Below are 26,088 nucleotides of genomic sequence, written 5' to 3'. Positions count from 1 at the left end.
CTTTCGGCAGCCCCCCTGTGAGGAGCAAAAAGACCATTCTGTCATCCATTTCAGGGGTTGTCACATACCGACGGTTGTCATTGGGCTCTTGGGTCCATGACCAAATCTGTCCTTAACCAAGCAGAAGGTTAATCAAATTTTAACCTTGGATGTGGTGAATCTTCTTTAAAGGTAAATTATAATGGTTGTCGTGACTAATTCTTTCCAAAAGGGTGCTAGGGGGTTTGGAATGTTTGGCGCGTCTAAAAAGGCTTGGATATTCATTGGGCTGTTTTAGAAAGCAGTCAATTATTCTAATTATTATTACTCCGAATTAGTTTGCTTGTAAAATATCAATTACTAATTCCTTCAAATAAAAATAAAAACATTTAAATATCTAGAGCACATCACATAATGACTGTTCTTTCTCCAGCTCGGAAAGAATCCGGTATGATAAGGACACAAAAATATGTCAAACAAAGCTGTATTTTGGCTTTTAGATGTTGTTTTGATAACCTGCATACTTGTCACCTTCCGAAACCTGAGTTTGAAGGTCTACAGGTGCCAGACCTTAGCTACTCATCTCCAGTATCTGCGAATCGGACGGAGTCTGTTGCAGTAGTTAGCAAGTATGTGCATAATATCCTTTGTGGAACGTGAGGCTACCAGCATGCGGATCACATTGACTGAAAGATAGGCAGGAAGAAAGTTAGAAGCCTGGATATCTTCAAAATGAAATGGTCTTGTTTGATCTGTGTTTTCATTCCTTTCAGTGTTGGTGAAAGGGGATCTGTTGAACGGTAGTAGAGGAGAGGAACACTTGAAACTGAACAAGGCTTTAAGAAAACACTGCATGTTTGAACACAAATCTACACGTCTCAGGAAAGGGGGTAGGAGATAGAGAGAAGACAAAGTATCGAGAGGGAAAAAGGGAGGCTCTCTATTGTTAAAATGTACTTTCTGTAATTGCATATCCATGACAGTGAGCCTGACTTTTTTATATCTATGTCTAAATCTAGGATCCCCATATAAGAGCCCTTACAAATTAGGGTTGTCCCGATCACATATTTTTGCATGACTGAGTGGCCTGATTTGCAGAATTTGCCGATACCGAGTCCCGATCAGATACCCTGGAAATGCATTAAGTATGGCAAAAAGTTCTATATCCAAATGTCTTTTGTCCACGAAATTTGAATATACTATTATATTTGTTTTGTGTTTTTTTTTTCATCCAATATGGCTCGTTCAACATTTTGCGTTGCCGACCCCTGGTCTAGGGTGTATTCTACCTTTTGCCCAAAGTCCGCTGGGATAGGCTCCAGCAACCCTTGCAAGGATGTGCGGTACAGAAGATGAATGAATGAACTTTCTCATGTAAAGCCTGTTCATGTTGCTCTGGGTTGGCTAGTCAACCAGAAAATGGGAAAAAATGGACCCTTTTATTCTCTTTCGGCCTCTGCCAGTTGCTTTCTGACGCCTGCATGCTAGGCCACCAGTCTCTGGTAGTGTCATGGCACGAGCCTGTTGAGAGGCATAGTGAATATGGGAACTATGTATAGTGCTTCACAGAGTTTGGAGAACCCCTCATACAATTTTGTACAATATAATATTTGCTGTAGACTCGGACCAAATGAGCAGTGTGCAAAAGTTCCATTAGGTATATTTACCCCATTTTGTTATGGATATGAAGATACCAGTTGTATTTCTGGCACAAATCTTATAGGAAGATTGTTTATAAGGGAGTCTTTATAAGAAGATATTTGAACATTTTTAATTGAAGATTCAGTTTTTCCCCAATTTAATCAATTCAAAGTGTGACAGGAAAATGAATAATGAAAATAAATAAATAAATATGATGTACCTGAGTTGAGACAAATCAGCTTGCTGAGTACTACCAGCTGGGAAAAAAAGAAACAGGTGCAGGAAAACCCTGTTTGTTGTTCACGTCTAATTGGCCTACATTGGCTCTGTGACAGGCGGCTGGCACCTCTGAAGACTCACAGACGTGTGCTAGTTCACATTCATGTCATAATAGAAGATGACATGTTGCACTGCCGCATGAAACCGTCAGCAGCTCGTCACACATTCAATCAAATTCTGAAGCTGCATTTTACTTTCTAACCTGAAGCCAGTTTTTGTTTCGACCTGATCCGTATAAAAAAGAAAGGTGCCTCTTTAGCCGAGCATGGTGAAAAAAAAAATACATAAAAGAAAAACTGTTGGCAATTATATTTGTGCGGACAGTAATCTTAGAAATGTATTACTTGGTTGAAGATTTTTTTGGGTGGATGTGCTACACGAAATGAAATTGGAATTGCTGTTCGTAGCTATGGCGGATGAGTGCTTAGCGCGTCGGCCTTACAGCTCTGGGGTGCTGAGTTCAAATCCAGTTCGGTCCACCTGTGTGGAGTTTGCATGTTCTCCCCGGGCCTGCGTGGGTTTTCTCTGGGAACTCCGGTTTCATGCCACATTCCAAAGACATGCATCGTAGGCTGATTGGACACTCTAAATTGCCTCTAGGTATGGGTGTGAATGGTTGTCCATCTACTCGTGCCCCACGATCGGCTGGCCACTGATACAGGCTGTGCCCTGCCTCTGGCCCGAAGTCAGCTGGGATGGGCTCCAACACCCCCCACGACCCTAGTGAAGATAAAGCGGTTCAGAAAATGAATGAAGGAATGTTCGTGGCTACTGTTTTTGTTAAATTAAAGCCATGTTTATTTTTTCTTGAATTTGTATCTCAGTAGAGGCTTTCAGTTAAAATTAGGGTTGACCTTAGAATCGAGGGTTAAAAGGTTCACAATTTATCGATAAAATGGGATTTCATTTAAGCATTGTTTTAAAATTGTAATAATTGTGAAGACTATTTTTGCTGACCTTGATTGAAGTAGCTCTCAAACACATTTTTGTCTCAGTCCTCGTCGTGGTTTCAGTTTTCCTTGGAGAGCTATTAAGACTGTGGACCCCATAATCACCTTTTAAACATAATCTCAACAATTAGATTTTCTTAATATACCATTAAATTGCTGAAATGGATGTTGGTTCCAAAAATGGTTTATGACATATCAAGATTTTTTTGTGACGAGAATCTGTAGTTTTAATATTTCAGCCAGAAACATAAAGTTGTTTTACATAATTAGATTTTGAAAGTGACCTAAAATGATGTGGCGGGTCGTATATGGCCACCGGTCGCCGAATTTGAAACCAACGATACTATATCTGCAGCTGTTTTACATTTGTAGTCAATCGTTGCCCAACCGAAATGTGACAAACAAAATATGGAAATGGCCAAATTTCATAAACACACTCAAATATCTCAACAATGTTTTTAGGTTTCCAGGAGGATGTTATTGAGAGTTTTTAATACTAAAATACAGTACAACACGAGCACGTAATAACGTCACTTTTATCAAATTTATAGTATATGCCACAGTTCATTTGCCTTCAGTGAAATTTCATGAAATGAGACTTCATAAGATTTACAAGGCTTTTTCCAAAACCAGGCTTAAACTTACGTAAACATGCAACATTTTCAAAATATCACTTTTATTATGTGAAAAACTGTCATGCAAATACAGCATCAGATGCAGCATCTTCTCACTGGAATAACATTAAATATACAAATAACAGGTTCAAGGGATATAATTGATACTATGTTCCAGGGGTGCCCAAACCGGGCCTCGGGGGCCGCTGTGGGTGCAGGTTTTTTTTTCCAACCGATCCAGCACAGACATTTTGATGAATGAGATTTCTGCAGAAAACAAGAAGCACCTGACTGGCATCCACTGATTGCACTTGTAGGACACCAAATTGGTGAAAAAATGTGTCCTCTTTCTGGGTTGGAATGAAAACCTGCATCACCTTTGTGGAATAGTTTGGAGACCACTACTGTATGCTATCGCCATAAATAAGAATCATTCTAGTAACATCACTAAAAGATGAGCTCATCAGGGTCCCGCGCGGGTTGCTGGAGCCTATTCCAGTTGACTTTGGGTGAATGACTCTATTTATTCACATTAAAGTGTTCCCTTTCCTCACAACATTATGTAAACGTCTGTAGACATTTTCTCACAAAGGTCTGAAAATGAATGAAAACCAACTTGCATGAGAGCGTGGAATGTTTTACTCACAAAACTTGACCAAATCATGTTTGTTAGCAGCAGAGAAAGATCCGCTCAAGTCAAACAAGTGGCACGTTGCCACGTCACCAATCCATTCAAACACACGAGGCTGTATTGACACAGTGTGTGACTAAAACCTCACCACTAAGAGCCTCTCACATTTACAATTGGAACAGAGTGAGCACTGTGAACTCATTACATCAAACTGAGAAAAACCCATGTGTGTTTAGGGTTTGACCTGACATTATTTACACTGACAGAATAAATATGTCGACAACCATAATGAAATAACCATGTAAATATTGAATTATACTTGCTCTTACCTTCTCTAGAAAAACTCCAAACCTTAAACACTTACTAATTTAGCAGAAAAAAGGACAACAAACCAAAAATTAATTCTATTGACTAATCAAACATTAAGACACCTTTACCACATCACTATGTTACTCACCTTACTAAATTGTGCAACTTCTCGAAAAAGGGCATGGAAATGCTAACATGCTAATGGTCACTTTTTTGGGTAAAAATGTTTTTAATCTTATCTCAAATAAAGTGTAAAAATTGGAACGCAAGTGAACCAAGTATTTGGATAAATCAGTATAATTTCATGGGAAGTTTTGGTAAAAAAAAAAATGGGATCGTTTGAATTTAAAAAATGGACCTGTACGTTTTTATTGTGTTTTTTTCTTTAGAAATGTTGAAATAGAAATCATGTGATTCGCGTGAAAAAAAGAACAAAAAAATGTCAAGTATAACGTGGTATCTGCGTGAAAGGCAAATGAATTGTACTATTCCTCGTATGTTAACGACCAAACCTTACTATTGTCCATGTTTCTGTCCAGGTTGACCGACACTGAAAGAGTATGGAGACCTCAGCTCCAACTCCGAATGAAAAAAAGGAATGCAAGGGTCCTAGTATGGATGGAAGCAGCTTTTCAGAAATTCCAAAGAAGCCATCTCCCACCTCCAGAGGTAGAGCATTTTTCCATAACTTTATTCATGTCAAAATTAGAGTTACCGAATCTTTTCAAAGTGGATAGTTATGATGAACGCTGTTTCAAATCTTTAAATTCACATTCAAAGCAGGCCTAAACTCTTCCATTACAGTATTGCGACATTCTAATTTAGCCGCTACAATACTACCAAGTTATTGCAAATTTCATTATAATGGGAGGTGTGGACTTCTTTAGAGTAAATTAAATCTGGTTTTCACTGTTGTACTCTGTATTGCCCCATGTCGATGACATTTTAATATCCAGTGTATGGAGGACGACTGTAACGAAATAAATAAACTTTTCTCCAGTCATAGCTGTACTGTGAGTAGCGGTTGCCATTTTGCTATGGTCTAATGGCTCTCCACATAGTCATCCAGTTTCGTATACCGTATTTACTTGCATATGCGCTGCAAGCTCCTCCTGCTGCCCTTACAGTGCCTCTTAAAGATTCCATCGATGATCCAATGCTTCTCAAAAGGACTTAGACTAAAGCTCCTAATAACGTGTTTTTTTTTATTTAAATCAAGCGGAGAGAGTACAGTACTTAATTTATTTACAATTTTATAAATACATGGATTATATTTAGATATTACTACATTGTAGTCTTTTCATATGGCTATAACTGTCAAATTTAATAAACACACTTCTTGATAATTGTACTTGTGTACTTATGGTATGCTAGTAATAATATGGGTGATCCTACTTTGCGGTTTTTCTATTATCGCGGCCATATCTGGTCTACAATATCGACGAAATTCGAGGGATTAGTGTAGTTTGTATTTCCTTTTGGACAATCTTCAAGATTGGTATGAAAATAATGTACAACACGATCTGTCAAAGCAACACGAAAAGACATAGATAGGGGCTACATCATTTAGGGGTGTCAGAGAGCTGATAAAAAAATGCTATAATGAGGTCGAAAGACCTTGTTCTCACCTCCCGCGTGTACATTTCATGAATTACTTAAAAAAAGAAAAAGCCTGCCATAGGAGTGGACGACATGGTGAATCAGAGGCCTCTGGTAAAGGCTGAAAAAAAGAGAGGTCCTTTGAAATGCAAACAAGATGTCATACGATATTGTGGTATTTTTTTTTCTTCGTAATAATGATCTTGGTGGCCTGCCATAAGATGAGCCGTGAGCATTAATTGTTTAGGGATGCGGGGTTGAAACTAGGACGTTTCAGCGCACCCTCCTTGGCATCTCCACAAAGGGTCTGCAAGTATTTTCAAGTCAGCAAAGGAAATATCTAACTAGCTTGGAGATCAATTATTTATAGTTATGACCATTGCATGTCGTGTCACTCAATAAGGCTTGACAATTCATTACCTTACCTCATTGACAAAAAGGAATTCTCACTGATCTGGGGAAGTATGGGGAAGTAATATAACATTTGAGAGTTCAACCTAGGTCAAAGTCACAAAACAAAAATAACCATTAAATTAGAGCTTTTGTTTTAATTTGCGAAAATGTGATGAAAATGGGGTTTAATGAGGTCGCAGGACCCTGCTCATGCCTCTAAGGCACCGACGTTATAAATTACTTAATGCTGGTGGTGGACCCAGCTTGTAGACTTTGAAGCCCCTTAGAAAGACACAAAGGCATTATCTTAGGGCAACTGCAGGATCAAATCATTAATACCACCATAAAACTGATTTAAACACTCAGGAGGAATGCAAAAGTAGAACATTTGTTGACATTTGCTCTGCTTTTGTTGTCATTTCCTTTATTCATTCAGTGTTCCAGTTTTTAAGCATGCATGTGCAAAAAAAAGTAGAGCAAATGTGTATATAGTACATCAAGGTTTAAATCCCTTTTTAGTTTGGCGAACATTATTCTAAAGGGGCATTATTCATTTAGCTTGGGTGTATTTAAGAATTTCAAATCCAAACCAGGAACTTCAATAATTTTACAAGGTTAAAAAAAGACAACAACTTATAAACACACTAAAATGTGTTTGGGTTCTTTATTCGCCATCAAGAAAATGGAGGTATTCCTACTTTTTTTAGCTGTTCGGTTTAGGAGTGTGAAGACATCTTGGAGGAAGAAGAGAGCTTTGAGATGTGTGTAAAACAAGTGCAGGTTTTCTAAAGTCAATGTAAGATAAGGATAAAACTGCTTTCTAGTTAATGGTTCTAAATGGACACCCGCCTTTGGTGAGACAACCTGCATCTTTCTCATGCTTCCACAAGCTTGTCTTTGCAACCGGACTCCATTTTCCCAGGATTTACGAGCCTACATTAACCTGAGCCTTAATTATGTCAGTGTAACGTGTTCAGGTAAGGTGCCTGCTTCCAGGGCAGTAAAACATCAAACCCTTTCTTAAGTAAAAACTATGAAAAACATGCCTTCACTTCCATTTTTGACAACATACTGCAAATGTTCTTGTCTTTTGTGTTTGCAACTTATTAGGTGGCTTTAATTGGAGCTGCTACAACTTGTTTTACAACCTTATTAAAAGTATTCTCAGTCTGTTCAAGGCCTCCTGGAAGAAACTGATCCCATGCTTCCTACTCAAGTAGTGATTGGATTATTAAAAGTACGGCTCAGTGCCAGCCCCTTGGTCACAGCATTATGGTCACACAAAAATAATCCTTTAAATAAGATATCCTGAGTTGGGTGCGCATCTGAAAATCACTGACCCTATTGATTATCACCAGCAAAGTGCATACGCTTATAGTTATTTTGTTGATTTTCCATGACAAGCCATCATATTTTTATGACCTTTGACAGTGCACAAGCCCCCCCAAAAGTTTTTTAGAATGAAATTATAAAGAATTTTCAAATAGCATTAAAATTGCTGCATCGCTAACCTTTATAATGAACCAAGTCATTCCAAATTCAGTTATAAATTGAATAATCTGTAACTATTTCAAAGAAAACACTATTGACTGTATAGTTATGTTTAACGACAAAGTATAAATGCTTCGCACTTCTCATTCGCATGTCGTGAAAGTTAAAAAGACCTTTACAATTTATTGATGACCAACTAACGTTACGTAACAAAGTTTATTTGGCCAGTCCCAACTCCGTATTACTAGCTTGAGTAAACTGCTGACAGCAATAGGCTGTTAATACCTACACACTATCATATATTTGTTGACTGCATTTTTCCAAAGATTTTATTGAAATATTTCTCTCAAAAGACAAAGATGAGGCTAATCTGATATGGCTAGCTGTTTACTGACATAGGGCTCAACTACACTAATAATAAGGTTGTTTTTAAACCCTTTCTTCCCTCTATTTTTTGTGTAATTTTTATAATGATAATATTTCTGTCACATGCCACCTCATGGCGTAGTGGTTCTCTCGCCTAACTTGATCCGGGCAGTCAAGTGCTCGATTCCCACTGGTGGCGGTCTGATTGTGAGTATGTTGATTGTCTCTTTGTGTGCCCTACGCCTGACTGGCGACCAGTCTAGGGTCTAGTCTGGCTTTCGCTCAAAGTGAGCTGGGTTAGGCTACAGCAGGGGTCGGGAACCTTTTTGACGAAGAGAGCCATAAACAATTCATATTTTCTAATGTTATTCCTTGAGAGCCATACTCTGAATTTAAAAGTCAAAATACATGTAAATGGGTGTCTTTTATTTTAGTAATTTCACCACTTTTAAAGTGGAAAAAAAGAATACTTTTGACAACATTCTTATGCAGTTGCTAATCAATGAGAGTATGCATTCTAGCAGATGCAAAAAAAGAAGCCTTAAGCAGCACTGGACGTAGTATCTCAGTTCTGTCACCAGCGGGTTCCATATTTTAGCTCACAGGTTAGCGAAGAGCCAGATGCACCCATCGAAAGAGCCACATGTGGCTCCCGAGCCATAGGTTCCCTACCCCTGGGCTACAGCAACTTCCGCAACCCTTTCGAGATGCGTGATATCAAAGATGAATGAATGAATAGATAAAATCATTTTTAAATGAATTAAATTTTTAAAAAAAACACTGTATACAAACACAGTCTCACTCTAAACATTGTTCATAAGTAGAGAACCCTGTCCCTACGTTGCTCCGTAAATAACAACTTGAATAACGACTACTGTTCGAAGAAGAATGTGGCTATCGAGATAAAAAAAAATTGGGGTGTTAATCATGGCTATCGTGGCTCAATTTCAGATGCAGGTCAGGCGCTTAACTGTGTCTCTCTGGAGGGCGCTCTGGAGCAGGTCACGGCCCCTTTGGCAGAGAAAAATGTCCTAGCGAATTAAAAAAAAGGAAAAAAACAACAACAAAAAATGCACTCCTCCCCACTTTTTGCTCTATCCAAAGGCCTACTCCAAAGGGACAGCCACTAATCTTCCTGAGAAAGGGAATTCTGCCTTTCTTTCTGTGTCCCTAAATGAGGCTCTTATGCTGCTGTGGTTTTCACAGACTGGGTGAGAGGTAGAGGAATGGGGTGGGGGCACAGAGGTCAGCATTATCCAGAGATGACCGCATGCATGCCAGATCCTTTTGCCCCCTTTGGTTTTAACTTCTTGGCCCTCCACCTTAGTTGAAAGAATCAGCAAATTCCTCTTCTCAGTGGGGGGAATCAAAGACATTCGAGTGAGCGAGTTGTTTTTGGCTAAGACTACTGAAACAGTTCATTTTTAACAACACGATGTCTGTACATTAACAATTTGGCTCCAGACGTCACCACACCTGTTATCATTTATCCCAATGTGTATTTACAAGCCTAAGAAAAAATCTGGTATTATCGCTAACAATTTTTATATATAATAGTAATTATAGTTGTTGTCCTCCAGGTTGATAATATTTACTGTTGATCTAAGGAACCTAGTGCAAAGAAGATTCAGATTGTTTCTATTTGTTGCTTGGATGCTCAAATTTATGTTACCAAGCTTAAAAAAATGTCACAATTCCTTTTTCGATCTTGTTGTTTTTTAATAATGCTACTGAAAAATGTTCAAAACTCAAAATAAATGTACCACATGCTCATACATACTCTTTGCTTGGAGAACTGATAGGAATTGGTGCAATAAGGTACCCAGCCTTTTCCTCCTCTCTTGAGGTGTCGCCTCAGGCCATCAAAGTATTTGACGCAAACATGAGAAAGTTATTTCGTGTGAATTTGTGTCATGTGCTTGCCTCTGAACCAGCCTAACCTTTGGTGTGGGATAATTTGATTAGGTCTTGTAAACCTCACAGTATGAGAGAGACAAAATAAACATTGAAATAGCTTAGACATAGTAAAACAAAAATGTGTACTAACTCTAAACATGGGCAGGAGTTGCTTGTGTAAACTGACCCTCTTTTGCAGGAGTTAGCTGATCTAGAGAAGGACAGTATTTGGTCAGGCTCCAAACCCTTCCAACCCACACTCACCTGAAGATACATCTATGGTTCACTCTTATAAAAACATTAATGGGGAAAAGAATAAACCACAGTGCTGAACTCTGCAAAGGATCTTACTTACATGCTTAGACTTGCAAGTCTGATCTTACTCAGAGATCGTTTATGAGCAGACAAAAAGTATGCTCTTTAAAATTTGAAGTTGAAAATGTTAAACATCTAATTACTGTTTTTTGATAGTTTGGCTGGGCCTGCAACTAATAATAAAGTCCGACATATGTTGTTTTTTTAGGCTATAGTTATCGGAAAAAACTATTATGTTAATATATTCCTATTTAGCCTGTTGTTCTTTACTTGACTATCGTTGCTTTAACGTTTGTTTGTTCCCTCCCAAAAATTGTTTTGTCCTTTTCATTGTGTACTCTTGCGACTTATATTTTAGTGTGACTTATATTCCGAAAAGTATGGTAGTCTACTTACATCTTTTAAAAGAAAGAAAAGGTTTGTGCTATCATGGGCAGTTGCTATGTCAATCACCATGGCCAAGGTGAGAAAATATTTTTTTAGTATTTGATCTTATATGAATATTTAGGATGTTATGCATAATCTTAGCAGAGCACTTTTGAAAATGTAATTACTCTACTTACCTCTTTTATAAGGACAAAAAGGTTGTGCTACCTTTGACTGTTGCCATGTCAATCACCATGACAAAGGTGGCAAAAGATTTTTTAGCATTAGCATTAGATTTTATATGAAAATGTATATTAAAATGAAATAAAAACCTTGAGACTGTTGAACAACTATCCAAATTTTGTAACGTTAATTCAAACATACGAGAGCAAAGAGGTGCTGTCAAAACCTTTTCAACACTTTATTGTAATCAAAAAAGAAAAAATGCTAATCTAATTAAGCTTATGGTATATTTATCCTCCCAATACTTGCACGTTGCTTTTTGTACTACTTTGGTTTTCTGCCATGGAGAAAAACATTTATAATTGCTTAATTGAAAACTCCTATTGTCTATCAAATTGAGTGTACGTAAATGGTTATTTGTGATTAACCTGCGAAAAGCTGGCGGGCTGGCGGGTGAGTGGTTAGCGCATTGGTCTCACAGTTCTGGGGTCCTGGGTTTGAATCCAGGTCGGTCCTCCTGTGTGGAGTTTGGATGTTCTCCCTGGCCCTGCGTGGGTTTTCTCCGGGTACTTCAGTTTCCTCTCACATTCCAAACACATGCAGGGTAGGTTAATTGAACACTAAATTGCCCTTAGTTATGAGTGAGCTTGAATGGTTGTCTGTCTGCTCGTGCCCTGCGATTAGCTGGCCATGAATTCAGGCCGGCTCGTGCCCAAAGTCAGTTGTGATATGCTCCAGCACCCCCGGCGATCCTTTTGAGGATAAGCGGTTCAGAAAATGAATGAAACTTGCGAAAAGGGTGTACCATATCTCTCAGGCAGTTATTTTCGACTCCACCAATAACATCTGGTCTCAATATCTTTCATAAAACATTGAACTGGGGATATGATTTTTATTTGTTTTTGTATTGTCACCTTAAAATTGCACTGTAATTTCTTCACAATGCATTCATTTTCTGAACAGCTTTATCCTCACAAGGGTCACAGGGGGTGCTGGAGTCTATCCCAGCTGACATCAGGCCAGAGGCGTGGGACACCATTAATCGTTGGCCAGCCTACCATGCATTTTTTTGGAAATATGGGAGGAAACCCACGCCTGTGTGGGTTTTCTCCGGGTACTCCAGTTTCCTCCCACATTCCTGATTGGACCCTAGTGAGGACAAAGCGGAGAACATGCAAACTCCACACAGATGGACGTGACCTGGATTTGAACCTAGAACCCCAGAGCTGTGAGGCCGACACACTAACCACTCGCTCCACCGGGCCGCCTGTAATATTTATTTCCCAATAAAATATGTAGGATAGATATAATGTAACGTATTTAAATTCAATCAATTATACTCAGGCTTGGGGAGTTCATTCAAACTCCACACAGGTGAACCGCTCAGGATTTGAACCCAGATCCTCACTGTGAGGCCCTCGAGCTAACCACTCAGCCGCCGGGCCGTCCTCAATTATACTTAAGTTTAAAAATGACCTTAAACGTTGAGCAACTTCCCAGTGGATAAAAACCCTACCTACCCATATAAATTTGTCAAAGATTTTCTCTCACACATTTCCTCCAGTGGCAGGAATGCATTAAAATGTTGGTTATATTTTATCAGTCAATTCATGCATTTTACCAGTACACCCTCGGGTATTAAATGAATCGGCACCGATGTAGGGAATAGTTAAGCACAATCAAATCTGTATCCATCAAAACACAAAGTCTCGGTCCTTATTTTAATCTTTTAGAAAAAATGGCAAAAGAATGTACAGGTCAGTGTATTGAAGATGAAATATGCACATGAATATATTTCTTGCACAAATGCAATTGTCTTAAAATTACAGGCATAGCTGTTGATAGTTTAGATGTGACCTGAGCTTTCGCCTCTCCTCCCATTTGTGTTCTTAAAATCTAATAAAAACCCTACCTACCCATATAAATTTGTCAAAGATTTTCTCTCACACATTTCCTCCAGTGGCAGGAATGCATTAAAATGTTGGTTATATTTTATCAGTCAATTCATGCATTTTACCAGTACACCCTCGGGTATTAAATGAATCGGCACCGATGTAGGGAATAGTTAAGCACAATCAAATCTGTATCCATCAAAACACAAAGTCTCGGTCCTTATTTTAATCTTTTAGAAAAAATGGCAAAAGAATGTACAGGTCAGTGTATTGAAGATGAAATATGCACATGAATATATTTCTTGCACAAATGCAATTGTCTTAAAATTACAGGCATAGCTGTTGATAGTTTAGATGTGACCTGAGCTTTCGCCTCTCCTCCCATTTGTGTTCTTAAAATCTAATGAAGATCGACATATAAACTAACATGGTGTCGTCGTTTTTCTCTGTCAAAGTCACAAAACCCTAAACAGTTAAACCTCCAACGCCAAAACGAAGCTGTTGAAAGCAACATGTGCTTCTCATTAGGCCTGTTTGTTTCATTTCCATCCTTGTATTCATTCATTCATTCATTTTCCACACCGCCCATCCTCAAAAGGTTGCAGGGGTTGCTCGAGCCTAACCCAGCTGCCTTCGGGCGAAAGGCAGACTACATCATAGACTGGTCGCCAGTCAGTCGTAGGGCACCATACTTGTATTAAGTCAAAATAACCCTCGGATTAACAGACCATCAAGTTTAAGCTTTTAAAGATTTTTATAGAAAATATAAGAACAAAATGCATGAGCGAAAGTATGGTGTCACATACAGATTCAAAGATAAGCCAACATTGGTAATTTAGTGTAAGTATGTTTACCAAAAATGTTACTTCAGGGTGGATAAAAATATTGCACACAACATCCCCTTACCCTTTGGGCAGCCAGATATGTGATCTGCATTGGAGAATTAAGCTGTGTTATAATACTAATGTTACATTTCAACTACCGTAATTACTCGAATATAACACGCAGGTTTTTGCAAAATAATTAATTCCAATAGTTGGGGGTGCGTGTTATAATCAAAAACTAATTTTTTTTTTATTTTTTATTTATTTATTTTTTTTTATTTTTTTTTTGTGTCTTGTTACATGGCCCTTAGCCTGGTGCTTTTTCTTGCCAAATAAATTGAATTGAAATTGAATTGAATAAAATAAATTACAAATTTTCGATCGAAAAAAGCATTGTCAAACTCACTTTGACGCACGGATTTTACGTCATCTCGTAGAGCCGACGCACGGATTTTACGTCATCTCGTGAAGCCGACGCACGGATTTTATGTCATCTCGTAAAGCCGAGACCACCACTGCCCCCCTCTAGCCTCGTACCCGTCTCAGTTCACCCTCTCTCAGTTCAGTGTTATAATCAATAACTAAAATAAATTACAAATTTTCGATCGAAAAAAGCATTGTCAAACTCACTTTGACGCACGGATTTTACGTCATCTCGTAAAGCCAATCGGATGATGTGTTGTGGGAGGAAGAGGAAGTGGATGAAGGAAGCGTGGACGTTGATAGGATTCTCAACGAAGAGATGTATGAGAGGACAGACAAAGAGAGAGAGGAACTTTTCATTTGAAGGATTCTAATGAATAAATTTGTTTGAACAAAACAATCGTGAAACGAAGAAAAAAAGGTAAGATTTCTGATTTTCGTCAGCGGGAAATTTTAGGTGCGCACTATATTCGAGTACTGCGTTTTTCCAGATTTTTTTGGCCCAAAGTTATACCTGCGTGTTATTTTCGAGTGCGCGTTATATTCGAGTAATTACGGTACACATATATGTACTTAAGGTGCTAGTACACATACTTGTTGGATTAGTACACTCGCGTATGTATGTACAGTCGTAGCTCTATTTACGAAATTAATTGTTTCCAAGACCTTTTTGTAACTTGAAAATTTCGTAAGTAGAGGTGTACTTTATATGTAAATTCTGTAATTCGTTACCAATTTTGTATGAAAGATGTGAGGACACACAGAAAAATGAGAGAAAATTATAAGGAAATTATTAATTAATGTCTTAAAATAAATAAGTATATGAAAATGTGCCCTGTGCCGCTGAGCTATCTCCCTCCGCAGCCATTATAGATGTAATACCCATGTTTGTCCGCCAGATGGCGGCAAGAGCCCGTTCTACCAGGGTTGAAAGCCGTCCACTTTGTAGTACATTTTAGACTTTTACTTTGTCCCCTGTGTGTGTATGTGAAAATGTGTGCCACGTTGCATTTGTACAGTTTGTAATCGCTTAATAAAGGGAATTCAAAATAAAATAACGGACAAGGAAATGCATTTACTTTTTGGAGGATTTCGTGACTTGGACCATTCTCGTATCTCGAGTCACTCATTTGCATATAAAAAAATTCGTAACCTAAAACTTCCGTACCTGGAGGCATTCGTAAGTAGAGGTATGAGTGTATTTGGAGCACAAGTACTCACAACTACACATTCACGTTCTTGTACACATGCTTGTAATAGTACAAGTACAGATAGTTGTAGTACAAGTGCAAGATATATGCATGTACATTTAACTTAGTGTATGCAGCCAACAGAGCTCTGGGAACATCTCTCGTAATTGACTGATTGGTGGAGAGAAAAAAAACATTGTAAGCCCTTTTTTTTTAAATTACCGACTGATAGGGGCTTATAATCAACTTTTGAAATGGGTAAAAAAATCAGCCAAACCTTTGAGAATCATGTTATGAGTATTTCCAATGAACATGTTTCTTTAATGTCTATTGAAATATTAGGAACAGAATAATTGTAATGCAAATGTTGGATATTACTGCTTTAAGCAAAAGTCAAAATGTGTCCACTAAACAATTATAAAATGTAAAATAAAAGCCATCTTACAACTAAAACCCCCTGGTAAATAAAACTATCCAAAAATGCTACAAAAAACTCAATGTCACAGATCTAATGATAAAATTGAGTTCAACACTATGTCATGCCAAATCCAGACATTCTTAAGAATACCGTATTTTTATGCCTATGGGGCGCACCGACTGAAAAGGCGCTGTCTCATTTGCGGGTGCCATTTCTGTATTTTGACCATACACAAGGTGCTTCGGCTCAATGGCCGCAACATATGGTAATGCTAGCATGACACATAAACTAGCATACATGCTAGCTGTTACGATCGCGCCGCGTTGTCGTGGCGCGATCGGGAATGGATTAGGACCCAGGTGCGGGAAGCAGGAGGGGAACGAGGCAGTTAGCTTCAAAGCAACATATTTAATAACTCAGAAGGGATCTTAAAAGCAACGAGGACTTGTGAAACGAAAGCGATACCAAACCGGAAACAGGAGAACGAGAGGTATCGAGGAGAAAGGTAGCGTGGCTGCATGGCTACTGAATCCACGCAGTGACCTCCAGGAACATGCAGGAATTGTGCAGGAGCTTGCAGGAACGATCAGACAATGATAATAGAACTATTGGTGTTTAAATACTAACTCAGGAAGTCATCAACATGATTGATTCCAGCTGCTCTGCCTCTACGGCAGGCCAGGAGGGACAAAACGGGGCGCTCCTGACTCTGGCGTATGTTTTAAAATGGCAAAAGTATCAAAACTGAGTTTGATTGAATTAATATGTATTTGTGGTAATATAAGTCAAAGCATTCAAACATCTACAAATTTGTCAAAGTCCTCATCTTCTGTATCTGACATAAAGAGTTCGGACAAATGGGCGAGCTCGCCGTACAACATACTGGGTTCCATCTCACTGTCAGGGCCACAGAGCTGTCAACCTCCATCGACCCCATTTCAGGAGTACCCTTGTCCCATTTCCGGAGTTTATCCGGAGTGAATGCGATTCTCGCAAGATCGATATGCACTGAAGTCGCACAAGACGAATTGTTCGTCTGAACTTGTAACTTGGATGATTCACAATGCACTCTTGTTACCGAATTCTTCCAGTTTACAGTGCAGTTGGATCAAGATGGCGGAAGCCGTAGCAATGGTACGAATTTGGAGGCATTTAAATTGGAAATTTGGTACTTTTCTGAAATGGTTGCTTCCCAAAAAAAATTAAGTGACAATTTTTGGGGATTTCCGCAGTTTAGGGAGGTTGTCATTGACCGTGAGAACATGAAAATCTCCTGGGTTGACCGCAGTAAGTAGTGTGTCGGCAAGAAATGAAACCAGTCAGTCAAGCGGTCAGGGTCATACAAAATTTTGAATTTAGTCGAAACACAATGCACACATCGACTGATTGGGCGCAGCCCATTTTAGACAAAATTTTATACTGTTAGGTGTGCCCTATAGGTGTGAAAATACGGTACATTTGTATTTGTAAGATTTATAAGATGTCACTGCAAATCAACTTAGTATTTAAAAAAAAAAAATCTAATTAATCTGCTGGCTCTCTAGTGGCATAGGCCAGAATGCTTTCCAAAGTTTACACTGCCTGCCAACATGTAGGTAGCAAAGGTTCCACCTCAGAGCCCACTTACAAATATTTTCCCTCTTCAAGCCACCACAAAATAGTTGTCATTTATAATAAGCAGCCAACAAAGGATATAACCGTTCTTCAGGAACAGGCTACATGTAGCAGTTTGATGAAGCCCAGACCAGGTTTAGTGTATACTTCCTAGACTCCCACTCAGGGTTGGAGAACAGTTTCCCTCACCTCAGAGTGACCCCCGTCTGTGACACTCCAGATTGATGTGCGCTGCCTGCTTTTCACACACATTGTATTCTGTTTTGGGTATTTCCCCTGCTTTCTTTCTATCTTTCCATTTTAAAAAAATGCCTTATTTACGAGGCAAGGGGGAGGGGTGTGCCAAGCTTGCACCAAGAATGTCGCCATAAGGCAATGAGGACACTCATTGTGTGAACTGGCAGCTTCTCAGTCAGCTGTGTCTTTGAGGTTAAAAGGCTCATGGAAGATGGAGAAACTCTGGCCTCTGAGCTCCCGCCGTTTGAAGTACGTTGGCTTGAATAATGGTTTAACCATAAACATTCAGGATCCTTTTTTATACGAATATAGTGCTGACTCTATTTACGAATGTCTCTATATTCAAAGGATTCAGGTTACGAAATCCCTCAACGAAAACTTTTTGTCTCTTGAAACAAAAGAAATTTGTAAAAGTTGTAAAGCGCAGAGGGGCTGCATCTCAATGAAGCTCCACCCGAAAACAACAGACAGGCGGCCACCGCAGCACTATGACGGTGACCGCCCAACCAAAAGCCCCCTTTCCAGGCTTAATGCATCTTTATTCTTTGCCTGGGATAATTTTCCCCCAAGAAGGTGAAAAGAAGAAGCATGCTATGTTTTTATTGTGTTCGCACATTTTGGTATAGCTCAGCTTAACAACATATGCCTTGGAAAAACGTCTTTGATTCTATTAATTTTAATGGCTTGATAAATATTTTTTTTCTCTTTTTCGTGTTTTTTAAATATTTCATACAAAGGATTTTCGGGGGTGCTATTTGGGATTTTAGAATGGACGGAATGTATTAAAGCTCATCCATAAATTAATTTTGTAAGTAGTTACCACTGTGTATATATATATATATATATATATATATATATATATATATATATATATATATACATATATATGTGTGATTTTCATCACTTTAGTGGAAACTAGCCAACAATTTCTTATTACCCTTGTCCAAACAATGCCACATCTCAAGTAGTCAAAATAAGACAGGCACATTATACTGTAACTTCATTCATTTCAGTGTACTTACTTCCATTATCGGAGACATAACTCTAAATTGCCCCTAGATATGGGTGTGAGTGTGCATGGTTGTCCGTCTCCTTGTGCCCTGCGATCGGCTGGCCACCGATTCAGGGTGTCCCCCGCCTCTGGCCCAAAGTCAGCTGGGATAGGCTCTGGCACCCCCTGTTACTCTAATGAGGATAAAGCAGTTCAGAAAATGAGATGGGAGATCTTAAAGTACCACTAGCTAATGTAAATCCAGGTGAAACTCAGGATCTCTCTAGTGGTAGAGGGGTGGCCAAGTCCGGTCATCGAGAGCCCTTATCCAGTCTGTTTTCCATGTCTCCATCCTCTACCACAACTGAATCAAATGATCAACTCTACAGCAAGCTCTCCAGAAGCTTCATACGGATCCCGATTATTTGATTCAGGTGTGGTGGTGGAGGAAGACATGAAAAACTGAGTGGTGTGGTGACCTAGCACTTTGTAGCTATTGTGATAGATTATACTTTCAGTGATTTTACAATGTTGACAAGAGACTTGGTATTAGACACTTGCAAGTGTATGGATAAGACAGAGACTGATCATAGGAGATTTTTCCCCAATGTAATTTGGTATGGCACTGGTTGACCTAATATTAAAAGAAGTAAAACGGTGGACACTTCATAACTAGCACAGATCAACACAAACGCTCAATTTGGGAGATTATTGCTAGATATTGGTTTGGTCAGGGATTGGTGGATTTTGCCCCTGTGTGACTCGTCCTTGCTATTGCCCATTGAGTTCACCTGTCGTTTCTCCGCCCCTGGTTTATCTCCTGCTTGCTGCCTCTTGTGTGACCCAGGTCTTTCTGATTGTCTCGTCAACCTATGTGTGTCTATTTAAACCCTGTGTATTTGTCAGTCATTGTTGGATTGTCTTGTGTTCACATGTGCTCTCACAATGTCCAATCCTCCTCGTTTCACCACAAGGCGTGGTTTTGTTCTTTGGTTTTTATGTCTTTGCTATATTTGAGAACGTTCCTCAGTTATTAAAGTTTTGTTAGTGCACCCTCATTCCCTGTCTCTCCCTGCTTCCCCGCATTTGGGTCCTACCACGCTTCACACTCTGCAAATATAACAATTATGGGTATTAGTAATCTCCCTTGTTTGTAGCTGTGGTTTCCAGCACCATTGGTACAAATATGCTGATTCCTTACAGAGCCAATAAATTGTATCCTCTTATTCCTTTCAAATGTCCCAAGAAAACAGTGACAACTTCGCACTGATCCATGCATGACCAGAGAACATAAGTGGCGACCATAATTAATTGAGTCTCTGATAACTGGTGATTTTTTTTCTTGCCAAGGCACCCATTGAAAAGACGAATCTCACCAGCACACCATCAAATAAAGTGTGAATACTATCAGAAAATGATACGGTTATCTCTTTTAGTTTGTATGAAATGTGGGCATTTTAAAATTAACATAAAGCTCATGCACTCTATGTGCAAAAAGCTATTTTATGAATTCCATCAGCTTTTTATCCTCCAAAATCTATAATCTGTGAACATTTTATTGTTCAGCCCGTCACTTAGATAACTAAGTCTTAGAAATTACATATCAAAAAAAAAAACAAATACACACGTATTTTTAAATACTTTGCTGATGCATTAGTTAATAACGACCATTTTATTTTATAATCCAATGGCTAGTAGGTTATCCCTAGCACTGACTATTTCATGTTTACATAAGAACCCCTGGAATGTTCCCAGGGGACAAATGAATTTCCGTTCAAACCTTTGTGGAGACAATTGAAGTAATCCACTTATCTTCTACCCTTATCCTTCTATCAATAAAAAACATATCGTTTTACTTGCTCCGAGGCTTTTAAAAGTCTAAGGTTGTTCTGTTAAGATTTCTGCTTGGATAGTAGTGCTACATCCACTGCTATAAACCCCTTAATCCCTGTGTCGCCATTACTCACCTGCATATGTTGCCCTGGAGGAAGCAATGTCTTGGCAAACTAATTCAGCAGGATTCACAATGTTTTGCAGCATGTAATGGACTAACATAAGTTTGTATTGTTGTTGGGAACAGCATGTGTTTTCAAATCTCCGGGTCTGATTTCATTTAAGTAAGATACATGCGTTTGTGCCTTTGGACTGCCTACTAAGATTGAACTGCAGAACTAATTAGAACAAATGTGTGTGTGTGTGTGTGTGTGTGTGTGTGTGTGTGTGTGTGTGTGTGTGTGTGTGTGTGTGTGTGTGTGTGTGTGTGTGTGTGTGTGTGTGTGTGTGTGTGTGTGTGTGTGTGTGTGTGTGTGTGCGGGCATGCATGTACGTGCAGGGGCATGGACGCTTATGAGAATTTGTGTATGGCCATTGGCATTCTGCTTTGTAGTTAGGAACCTAGCCAACATTTTCTGATGGAATTTCCTGTCTGAATGGAGCACCCCCACCTCTAGTGCTACTCTTCTGCTCTTCACATCTCTTTTACTGTTTGCTTCTTTTTCTCTCAAGGCCTCTTGTAGTCTTTCTCTTGCTGCCCCTTTCTTTTATGGCATAACAAAGACTTTTTCCCCCTGGCTTTCTCTCTGAGGTAAATTATTATTATTGTTACGAACTTCCTTAAATGCATGAGCAGACTCCATGCTTTGCCTCAGAACAATCCTGTAAACCAACTTTGTTTGGACAGAAAATTCCATAGATGATGCCGCGAAACCAATCCACAATGATTGTGTTGCGAATAGGCCTCGTGTTTTGACAACCACAGTCAAATCGGAGAGTAAAAGTGCCTGCTTTCAACTGCTGGATCTAAAGTAGGATTCTATTGCGGGGTTTACACCGCAGCCGTTTAAACAGAAACCTCAGCGAACTTTGCTGCTGCAATGACATGCCCACATAGAACACCTCATTTTGACCACGCAAATTGCCACCTTGTCTTGTGTATCCTGAAAAATTTGGTCACGTTGTGTTGTATTTATATCATAAACTACATGCAGTGGGTGGAGGAACATCAAGTACGTGAAAATACACCAACCATTAAGGTGGAATAAAACTACAGTAGTTTTGCTGATAAGACCAACAAAAGTATAATATAAAAAAAATCGTATTTTTCTGGGTAGTTTTGTTCTTTATACGATTGTGTTATATTAATTAAGAAAAATAACAGTACAATACAAAGTCATAGACTTCATCTGTGTGACTACTGGCTAACAATTTTATTGCTAACCTGGACCAATAGTTGAGGGTGGATCCTACATCTAAGTGCTATAACCGCTAAGCTAAGCTCCCATGCAGGCTGCCAATGAACAGCCGAGACGACCCATCAACAACTGTGCATGGTACAGCGTTGCGTATCGAAGCCGCAAGGTCTAAAACCCGGTTGTCATTTGACTACCACAGCAATGTACCTGGGTGAATTGAATTGAATGCTTTTATTGTCATTATACAAGTATAATTAGATTTAAAGCTTTCACCACAAAGTGCACAAATAACAACAACAAACAAACAGACAAATAAATAATCAATAAATAAGAATGGAAGTGCAAACATAACAACAAACAAACAAACAGATAAATAATCAATACATTATAATAAATACATTATAAATAAATAAGTAGTCAATATAATAAATAAGTAGTTGCCAACCTAGATAAGTAGTCAACATTGAATAAGATTTGTTAATTTTTCCTATTAATCTTTGTTGTGGTCTCTTAAGTCTCAAGATGGATAAAACAATATGTGAAATAAATCACTTGTTTTGAGTTCCCCAATAGTGTGTGTTTGTGAGCGTGTGTGTGTCACATTCTGGTGGAGTGTGTATGTGTGTGCATGTTTTCACCTCCCCTCTTAGTCTGCTGTTTTGTGTTAATTTGATTAGCCCTGGGAGGTATATAAGGAGAATGTTTGGTGACGACGGTGTGGGAGTATTACTACCTTTACCTCATGCGTCTCGCACCAGTAAGTCATGTTTTGGTTTTTGTCGGTGTGCGTCCTCCTCCTGTTTAGTTTGTCACTTGAATATTCAACTTTTGCTATTAAAAGAACCTACCGTATTTTCACGACTTTAAGGCGCACATAAAAGTCTAAAATTTTCTCCAAAATAGACAGGGCACCTTATAATCCAGTGCGCTTTATATATGGACCAGTACTAAAATTGTTATCACGATAAAATCAAATAAATCAGTCGATAGGACAACTACGGCAAGCAGCCCCAGACTCTACTATTTCCCGTAGATAAAGTGCTGCGCAGTGACTGCTGGGATATCGAGTTCTTAATACACCCAGTTCTTCAATACACCCAGTATGACGTCCCGTGAGCACACTAATTTGGTGCTCGTCGTCATTTCGGCTATATTTACAAAAGAAATCCTGTCAACAGAGCATTCAAAGCTAGACTGTGAACTATATGTATATTTATATACAACTATACGCCAAGCAGCCCCAGACTCTACTATTTCCCGTAGATAAAGTGCTGCGCAGTGACTGCTGGGATATCGAGTTCTTAATACACCCAGTTCTTCAATACACCCAGTTCTTCAATACACACAGTTCTTCAATACACCCAGTATGATCATTATGATCTTTTGCCCAAAGTCAGCTGGGATAGGCTCTGGTAGCCCCCGCAACTGTTACGAGAATGTCTAATATATTGCTCAAAAACATAACGAGCCCCAACATTGCTCATAGTTTTCTTCTGGTTTTTTTGTTTCTTTTACACTCAAATTATTTGTGGTGTGACTGAAAATTTGGAACAGGGCGTTTCATGTTGTCTTAATTGGAGTGTCTCTGTGTAAACAGGGTGAGTATGTTGGCATTGTCTTCAGTGCAAGATTCAGACAGTGCTTTTGGATGCAAATTGAAAAGAAGAAGATGAGGAACACAGTGTTTGCCACAATTAACAAATCTCAAAAGGCCTGGACAGAGGGACATAAGTTTGATCTTTAAAGTGACATGGAAATGGAATTAAATTAATTGACTGATATTTTTGGAGTTGCAATTTGAAAAGTTTGTCTAATGACAGTTTTGTACTACGCAGTCATAAATGTACTGATGACACCTTGGGTGTCAAATCCTATTGTTGAGGACCTTGTGGTTTCTCGTAAATGTGCAGTCTCATACATTCCATCAGGATTTGCCACTGAGTCTCCCATTCTCATCTGCCTAATTTCATCCCCTAGTGTAATTGAAGTAGTAACTCTAAAAACTGTTGGCACCAACTACTGATATTCTCGAAGACAAAGTCAGCTGTAGTACGTCCCATACCACTTCAAGTGTGTTGAAATAGTGTAACCTCTTGTCTTGGACCCTTCGTACACTCTCCACCAAAGATGTGACAGGCCATGCAAATTATTCACTGTTGTTCACAGAGTGTCCAAACGTCTGGTCCCAAACCAGGCTCACTCCCCTTTTCTTTCCTTTTATTTGCATGAATTAATTTATTAGGTGCCTCTCTTGGCTCTGTACACTTGTTGACTCGGCATTGGTTGAGTGTCTCACATACAAGAACCTCTGGCTGTCATCCAGTGAGAAAGATCAAAGATAGAAACACAGGGTCTTTGACCTTCTGACCCCAAAACCAAGTGTAAGAGAGAGGGAATTAACATTACGAGGTTTGTGGTTTATTTAATTGAAGTGTAAACCTATTATAGACAATAATTTAATGGTGAAAGACAACCCATGATAGGCTGATTGGACTATCCAAATTCTCCATGTGTGATTGAGGGTGTGAAATGTAAGTTGTATATACACATAAGGTGATGTTTTACACTTTAAGCACCGATAATAATTTCTAAATCTTAGTATTTACTGGAGTTTAGCGTCTATACACTATAAGGCACACGAGTGATGCACACTCATTAAATGGCCTCTCTTAAAAAAAAATTCATATACATAGGTTCCCAATTTACGATCATCCGACTTGCGAACATTCAAAGATACAAAGGCCTGCTGACTGGTCAATATTTTCATGTACCGTATTTTCACGCTTATAGGCGCACTTAAAAGTCTAAAATTTTCTCTACAATGATCCTGTGTATGCACTAAATTAAAAATCCTGTAGACATCACTGTATGACCCTGATCGCTTGACTGTCTGGGTGTATTTCTTGCCGACAAGCTACTTCTATATACAGGAAAAGGCCTGACATGAAAGATGCAAGAAAAGAGCATGTACCAATAGGAACGTATTTCAATATGCATTTTGGAAAACAATATTGGTTTGACCCCCCCAAAATGGCACCTGCAAAGACATTACCTTATGAGACACAGTTTAAACTGTGACCTGCTACGTGGAAAAACCTGGAAAACATAAATAAATCCATGGTTTGCAAGAGGATGGAGCTGGAAAATAAACTTCGACAAGTAGTAAAGACAACGCTGAGTTTCCGCAGATGTAAGGCGAACAGCTTAGGAGCGATAGATGTCCGATAGCAATCATAATTATACTGTCATCCTTCACCACTTCACGGCTTCAGTCTATTATGTTATATTAAGTATCCAAATCAAAAATGTTTTAAAAAATGTCAAAATTCGCGTTGAAACGCACAAGCAGAAGACAAGGGGCCGCCACTCAACTCTGCGCCGAAGAAGAAAAATGGAGGGCACCAGGGAGACGGCGTCACTCTTATCCGAAAATAGAGCTCTCTGGGTGGGTAAAATGGCAGGACGTCGCGAAGGAGCAGAGTGCAAGCTGCATTTTCCTCTAAGTGTTGACACCGTTGCTCTTATCTGAAATTAGAGCTATCTGGACGGGTAAGACAGCTGGGTGGTGTCTTCTAGCATTTTGATGAAGACACTGATATTTGTACTTTTTATTTTGCATGATACTTAGTTTGCTCGGCACAGACCGTGGTCAGCTACACTGACAAAAACAAACTCAGTTCCAACGTCCTTTCCTACTCATACATGTCGTATGGTAGTAATAATAGGGGTGATGTTACTTCGCGTTTTTTCCGATTATCGCGGCCATGTCTGGTCTACATTATCTGTGATATTTGAGGGATTATAAGGCGCACAGAAAATTGGGTCTTTTAGTTTTGCCTTATAGTATAAAATGCTTCTTTTACACACTGATAAATTCTTCATATTAAATGGGTGGTTGTACCATGTACACGAGATAAGAAAAACATGATAAAATTATCTCAATGTATGATTTTTTTTACTAGCTATCTATTTCAAGTGAAGTTTAAAGAATAGAATTTCTTTCACTGCAGCTGTTATAATGCCCATTAATGAGCGTCAGCTGTGTGCTGTTGTAATGAGCATTCCCATAATCCAACAGATCATTTTATAGCAGGAAATGGTGTTTGTGCAGTTGTTGTCTCACGCATAAAAACACTTTCATTGCTGTGTAAAATATGTGTTGGTATTATTGGATACAAAAAGGCATTAATTAACTAGAGTTGTTCAGGCCTAAGGCACCAGAAGTGTAGAGGGTACACATTACTTACCAGTTACAGGAACCGTAAAACAGTAGTCAGATCTCATACTGTGGTGAAC

General features: G+C 38.9%; 1 protein-coding gene across 1 annotated transcript in view; it reads left to right on the top strand.

Annotated features, from left to right (window-relative positions):
• The window catches only part of gli2a (GLI family zinc finger 2a), an 82,030-nt gene that overhangs the window by 19,339 nt on the left and 36,603 nt on the right, over positions 1–26,088 (top strand). Inside the window, exon 2 of the mRNA XM_077617559.1 lies at positions 4,943–5,072. Coding sequence (XP_077473685.1) covers positions 4,964–5,072 — 109 coding nt within the window. The 5' untranslated portion in view covers positions 4,943–4,963. The remainder of the gene's footprint in view (positions 1–4,942; positions 5,073–26,088) is intronic.

The sequence above is a fragment of the Stigmatopora argus genome, chromosome 13, assembly GCF_051989625.1.
Source record: "Stigmatopora argus isolate UIUO_Sarg chromosome 13, RoL_Sarg_1.0, whole genome shotgun sequence".
NCBI classification, from domain to species: Eukaryota; Metazoa; Chordata; class Actinopteri; order Syngnathiformes; family Syngnathidae; genus Stigmatopora; species Stigmatopora argus.
Note: the sequence above shows the minus strand (reverse complement) of the source record. Positions and strands in the feature narration are given on the sequence as shown.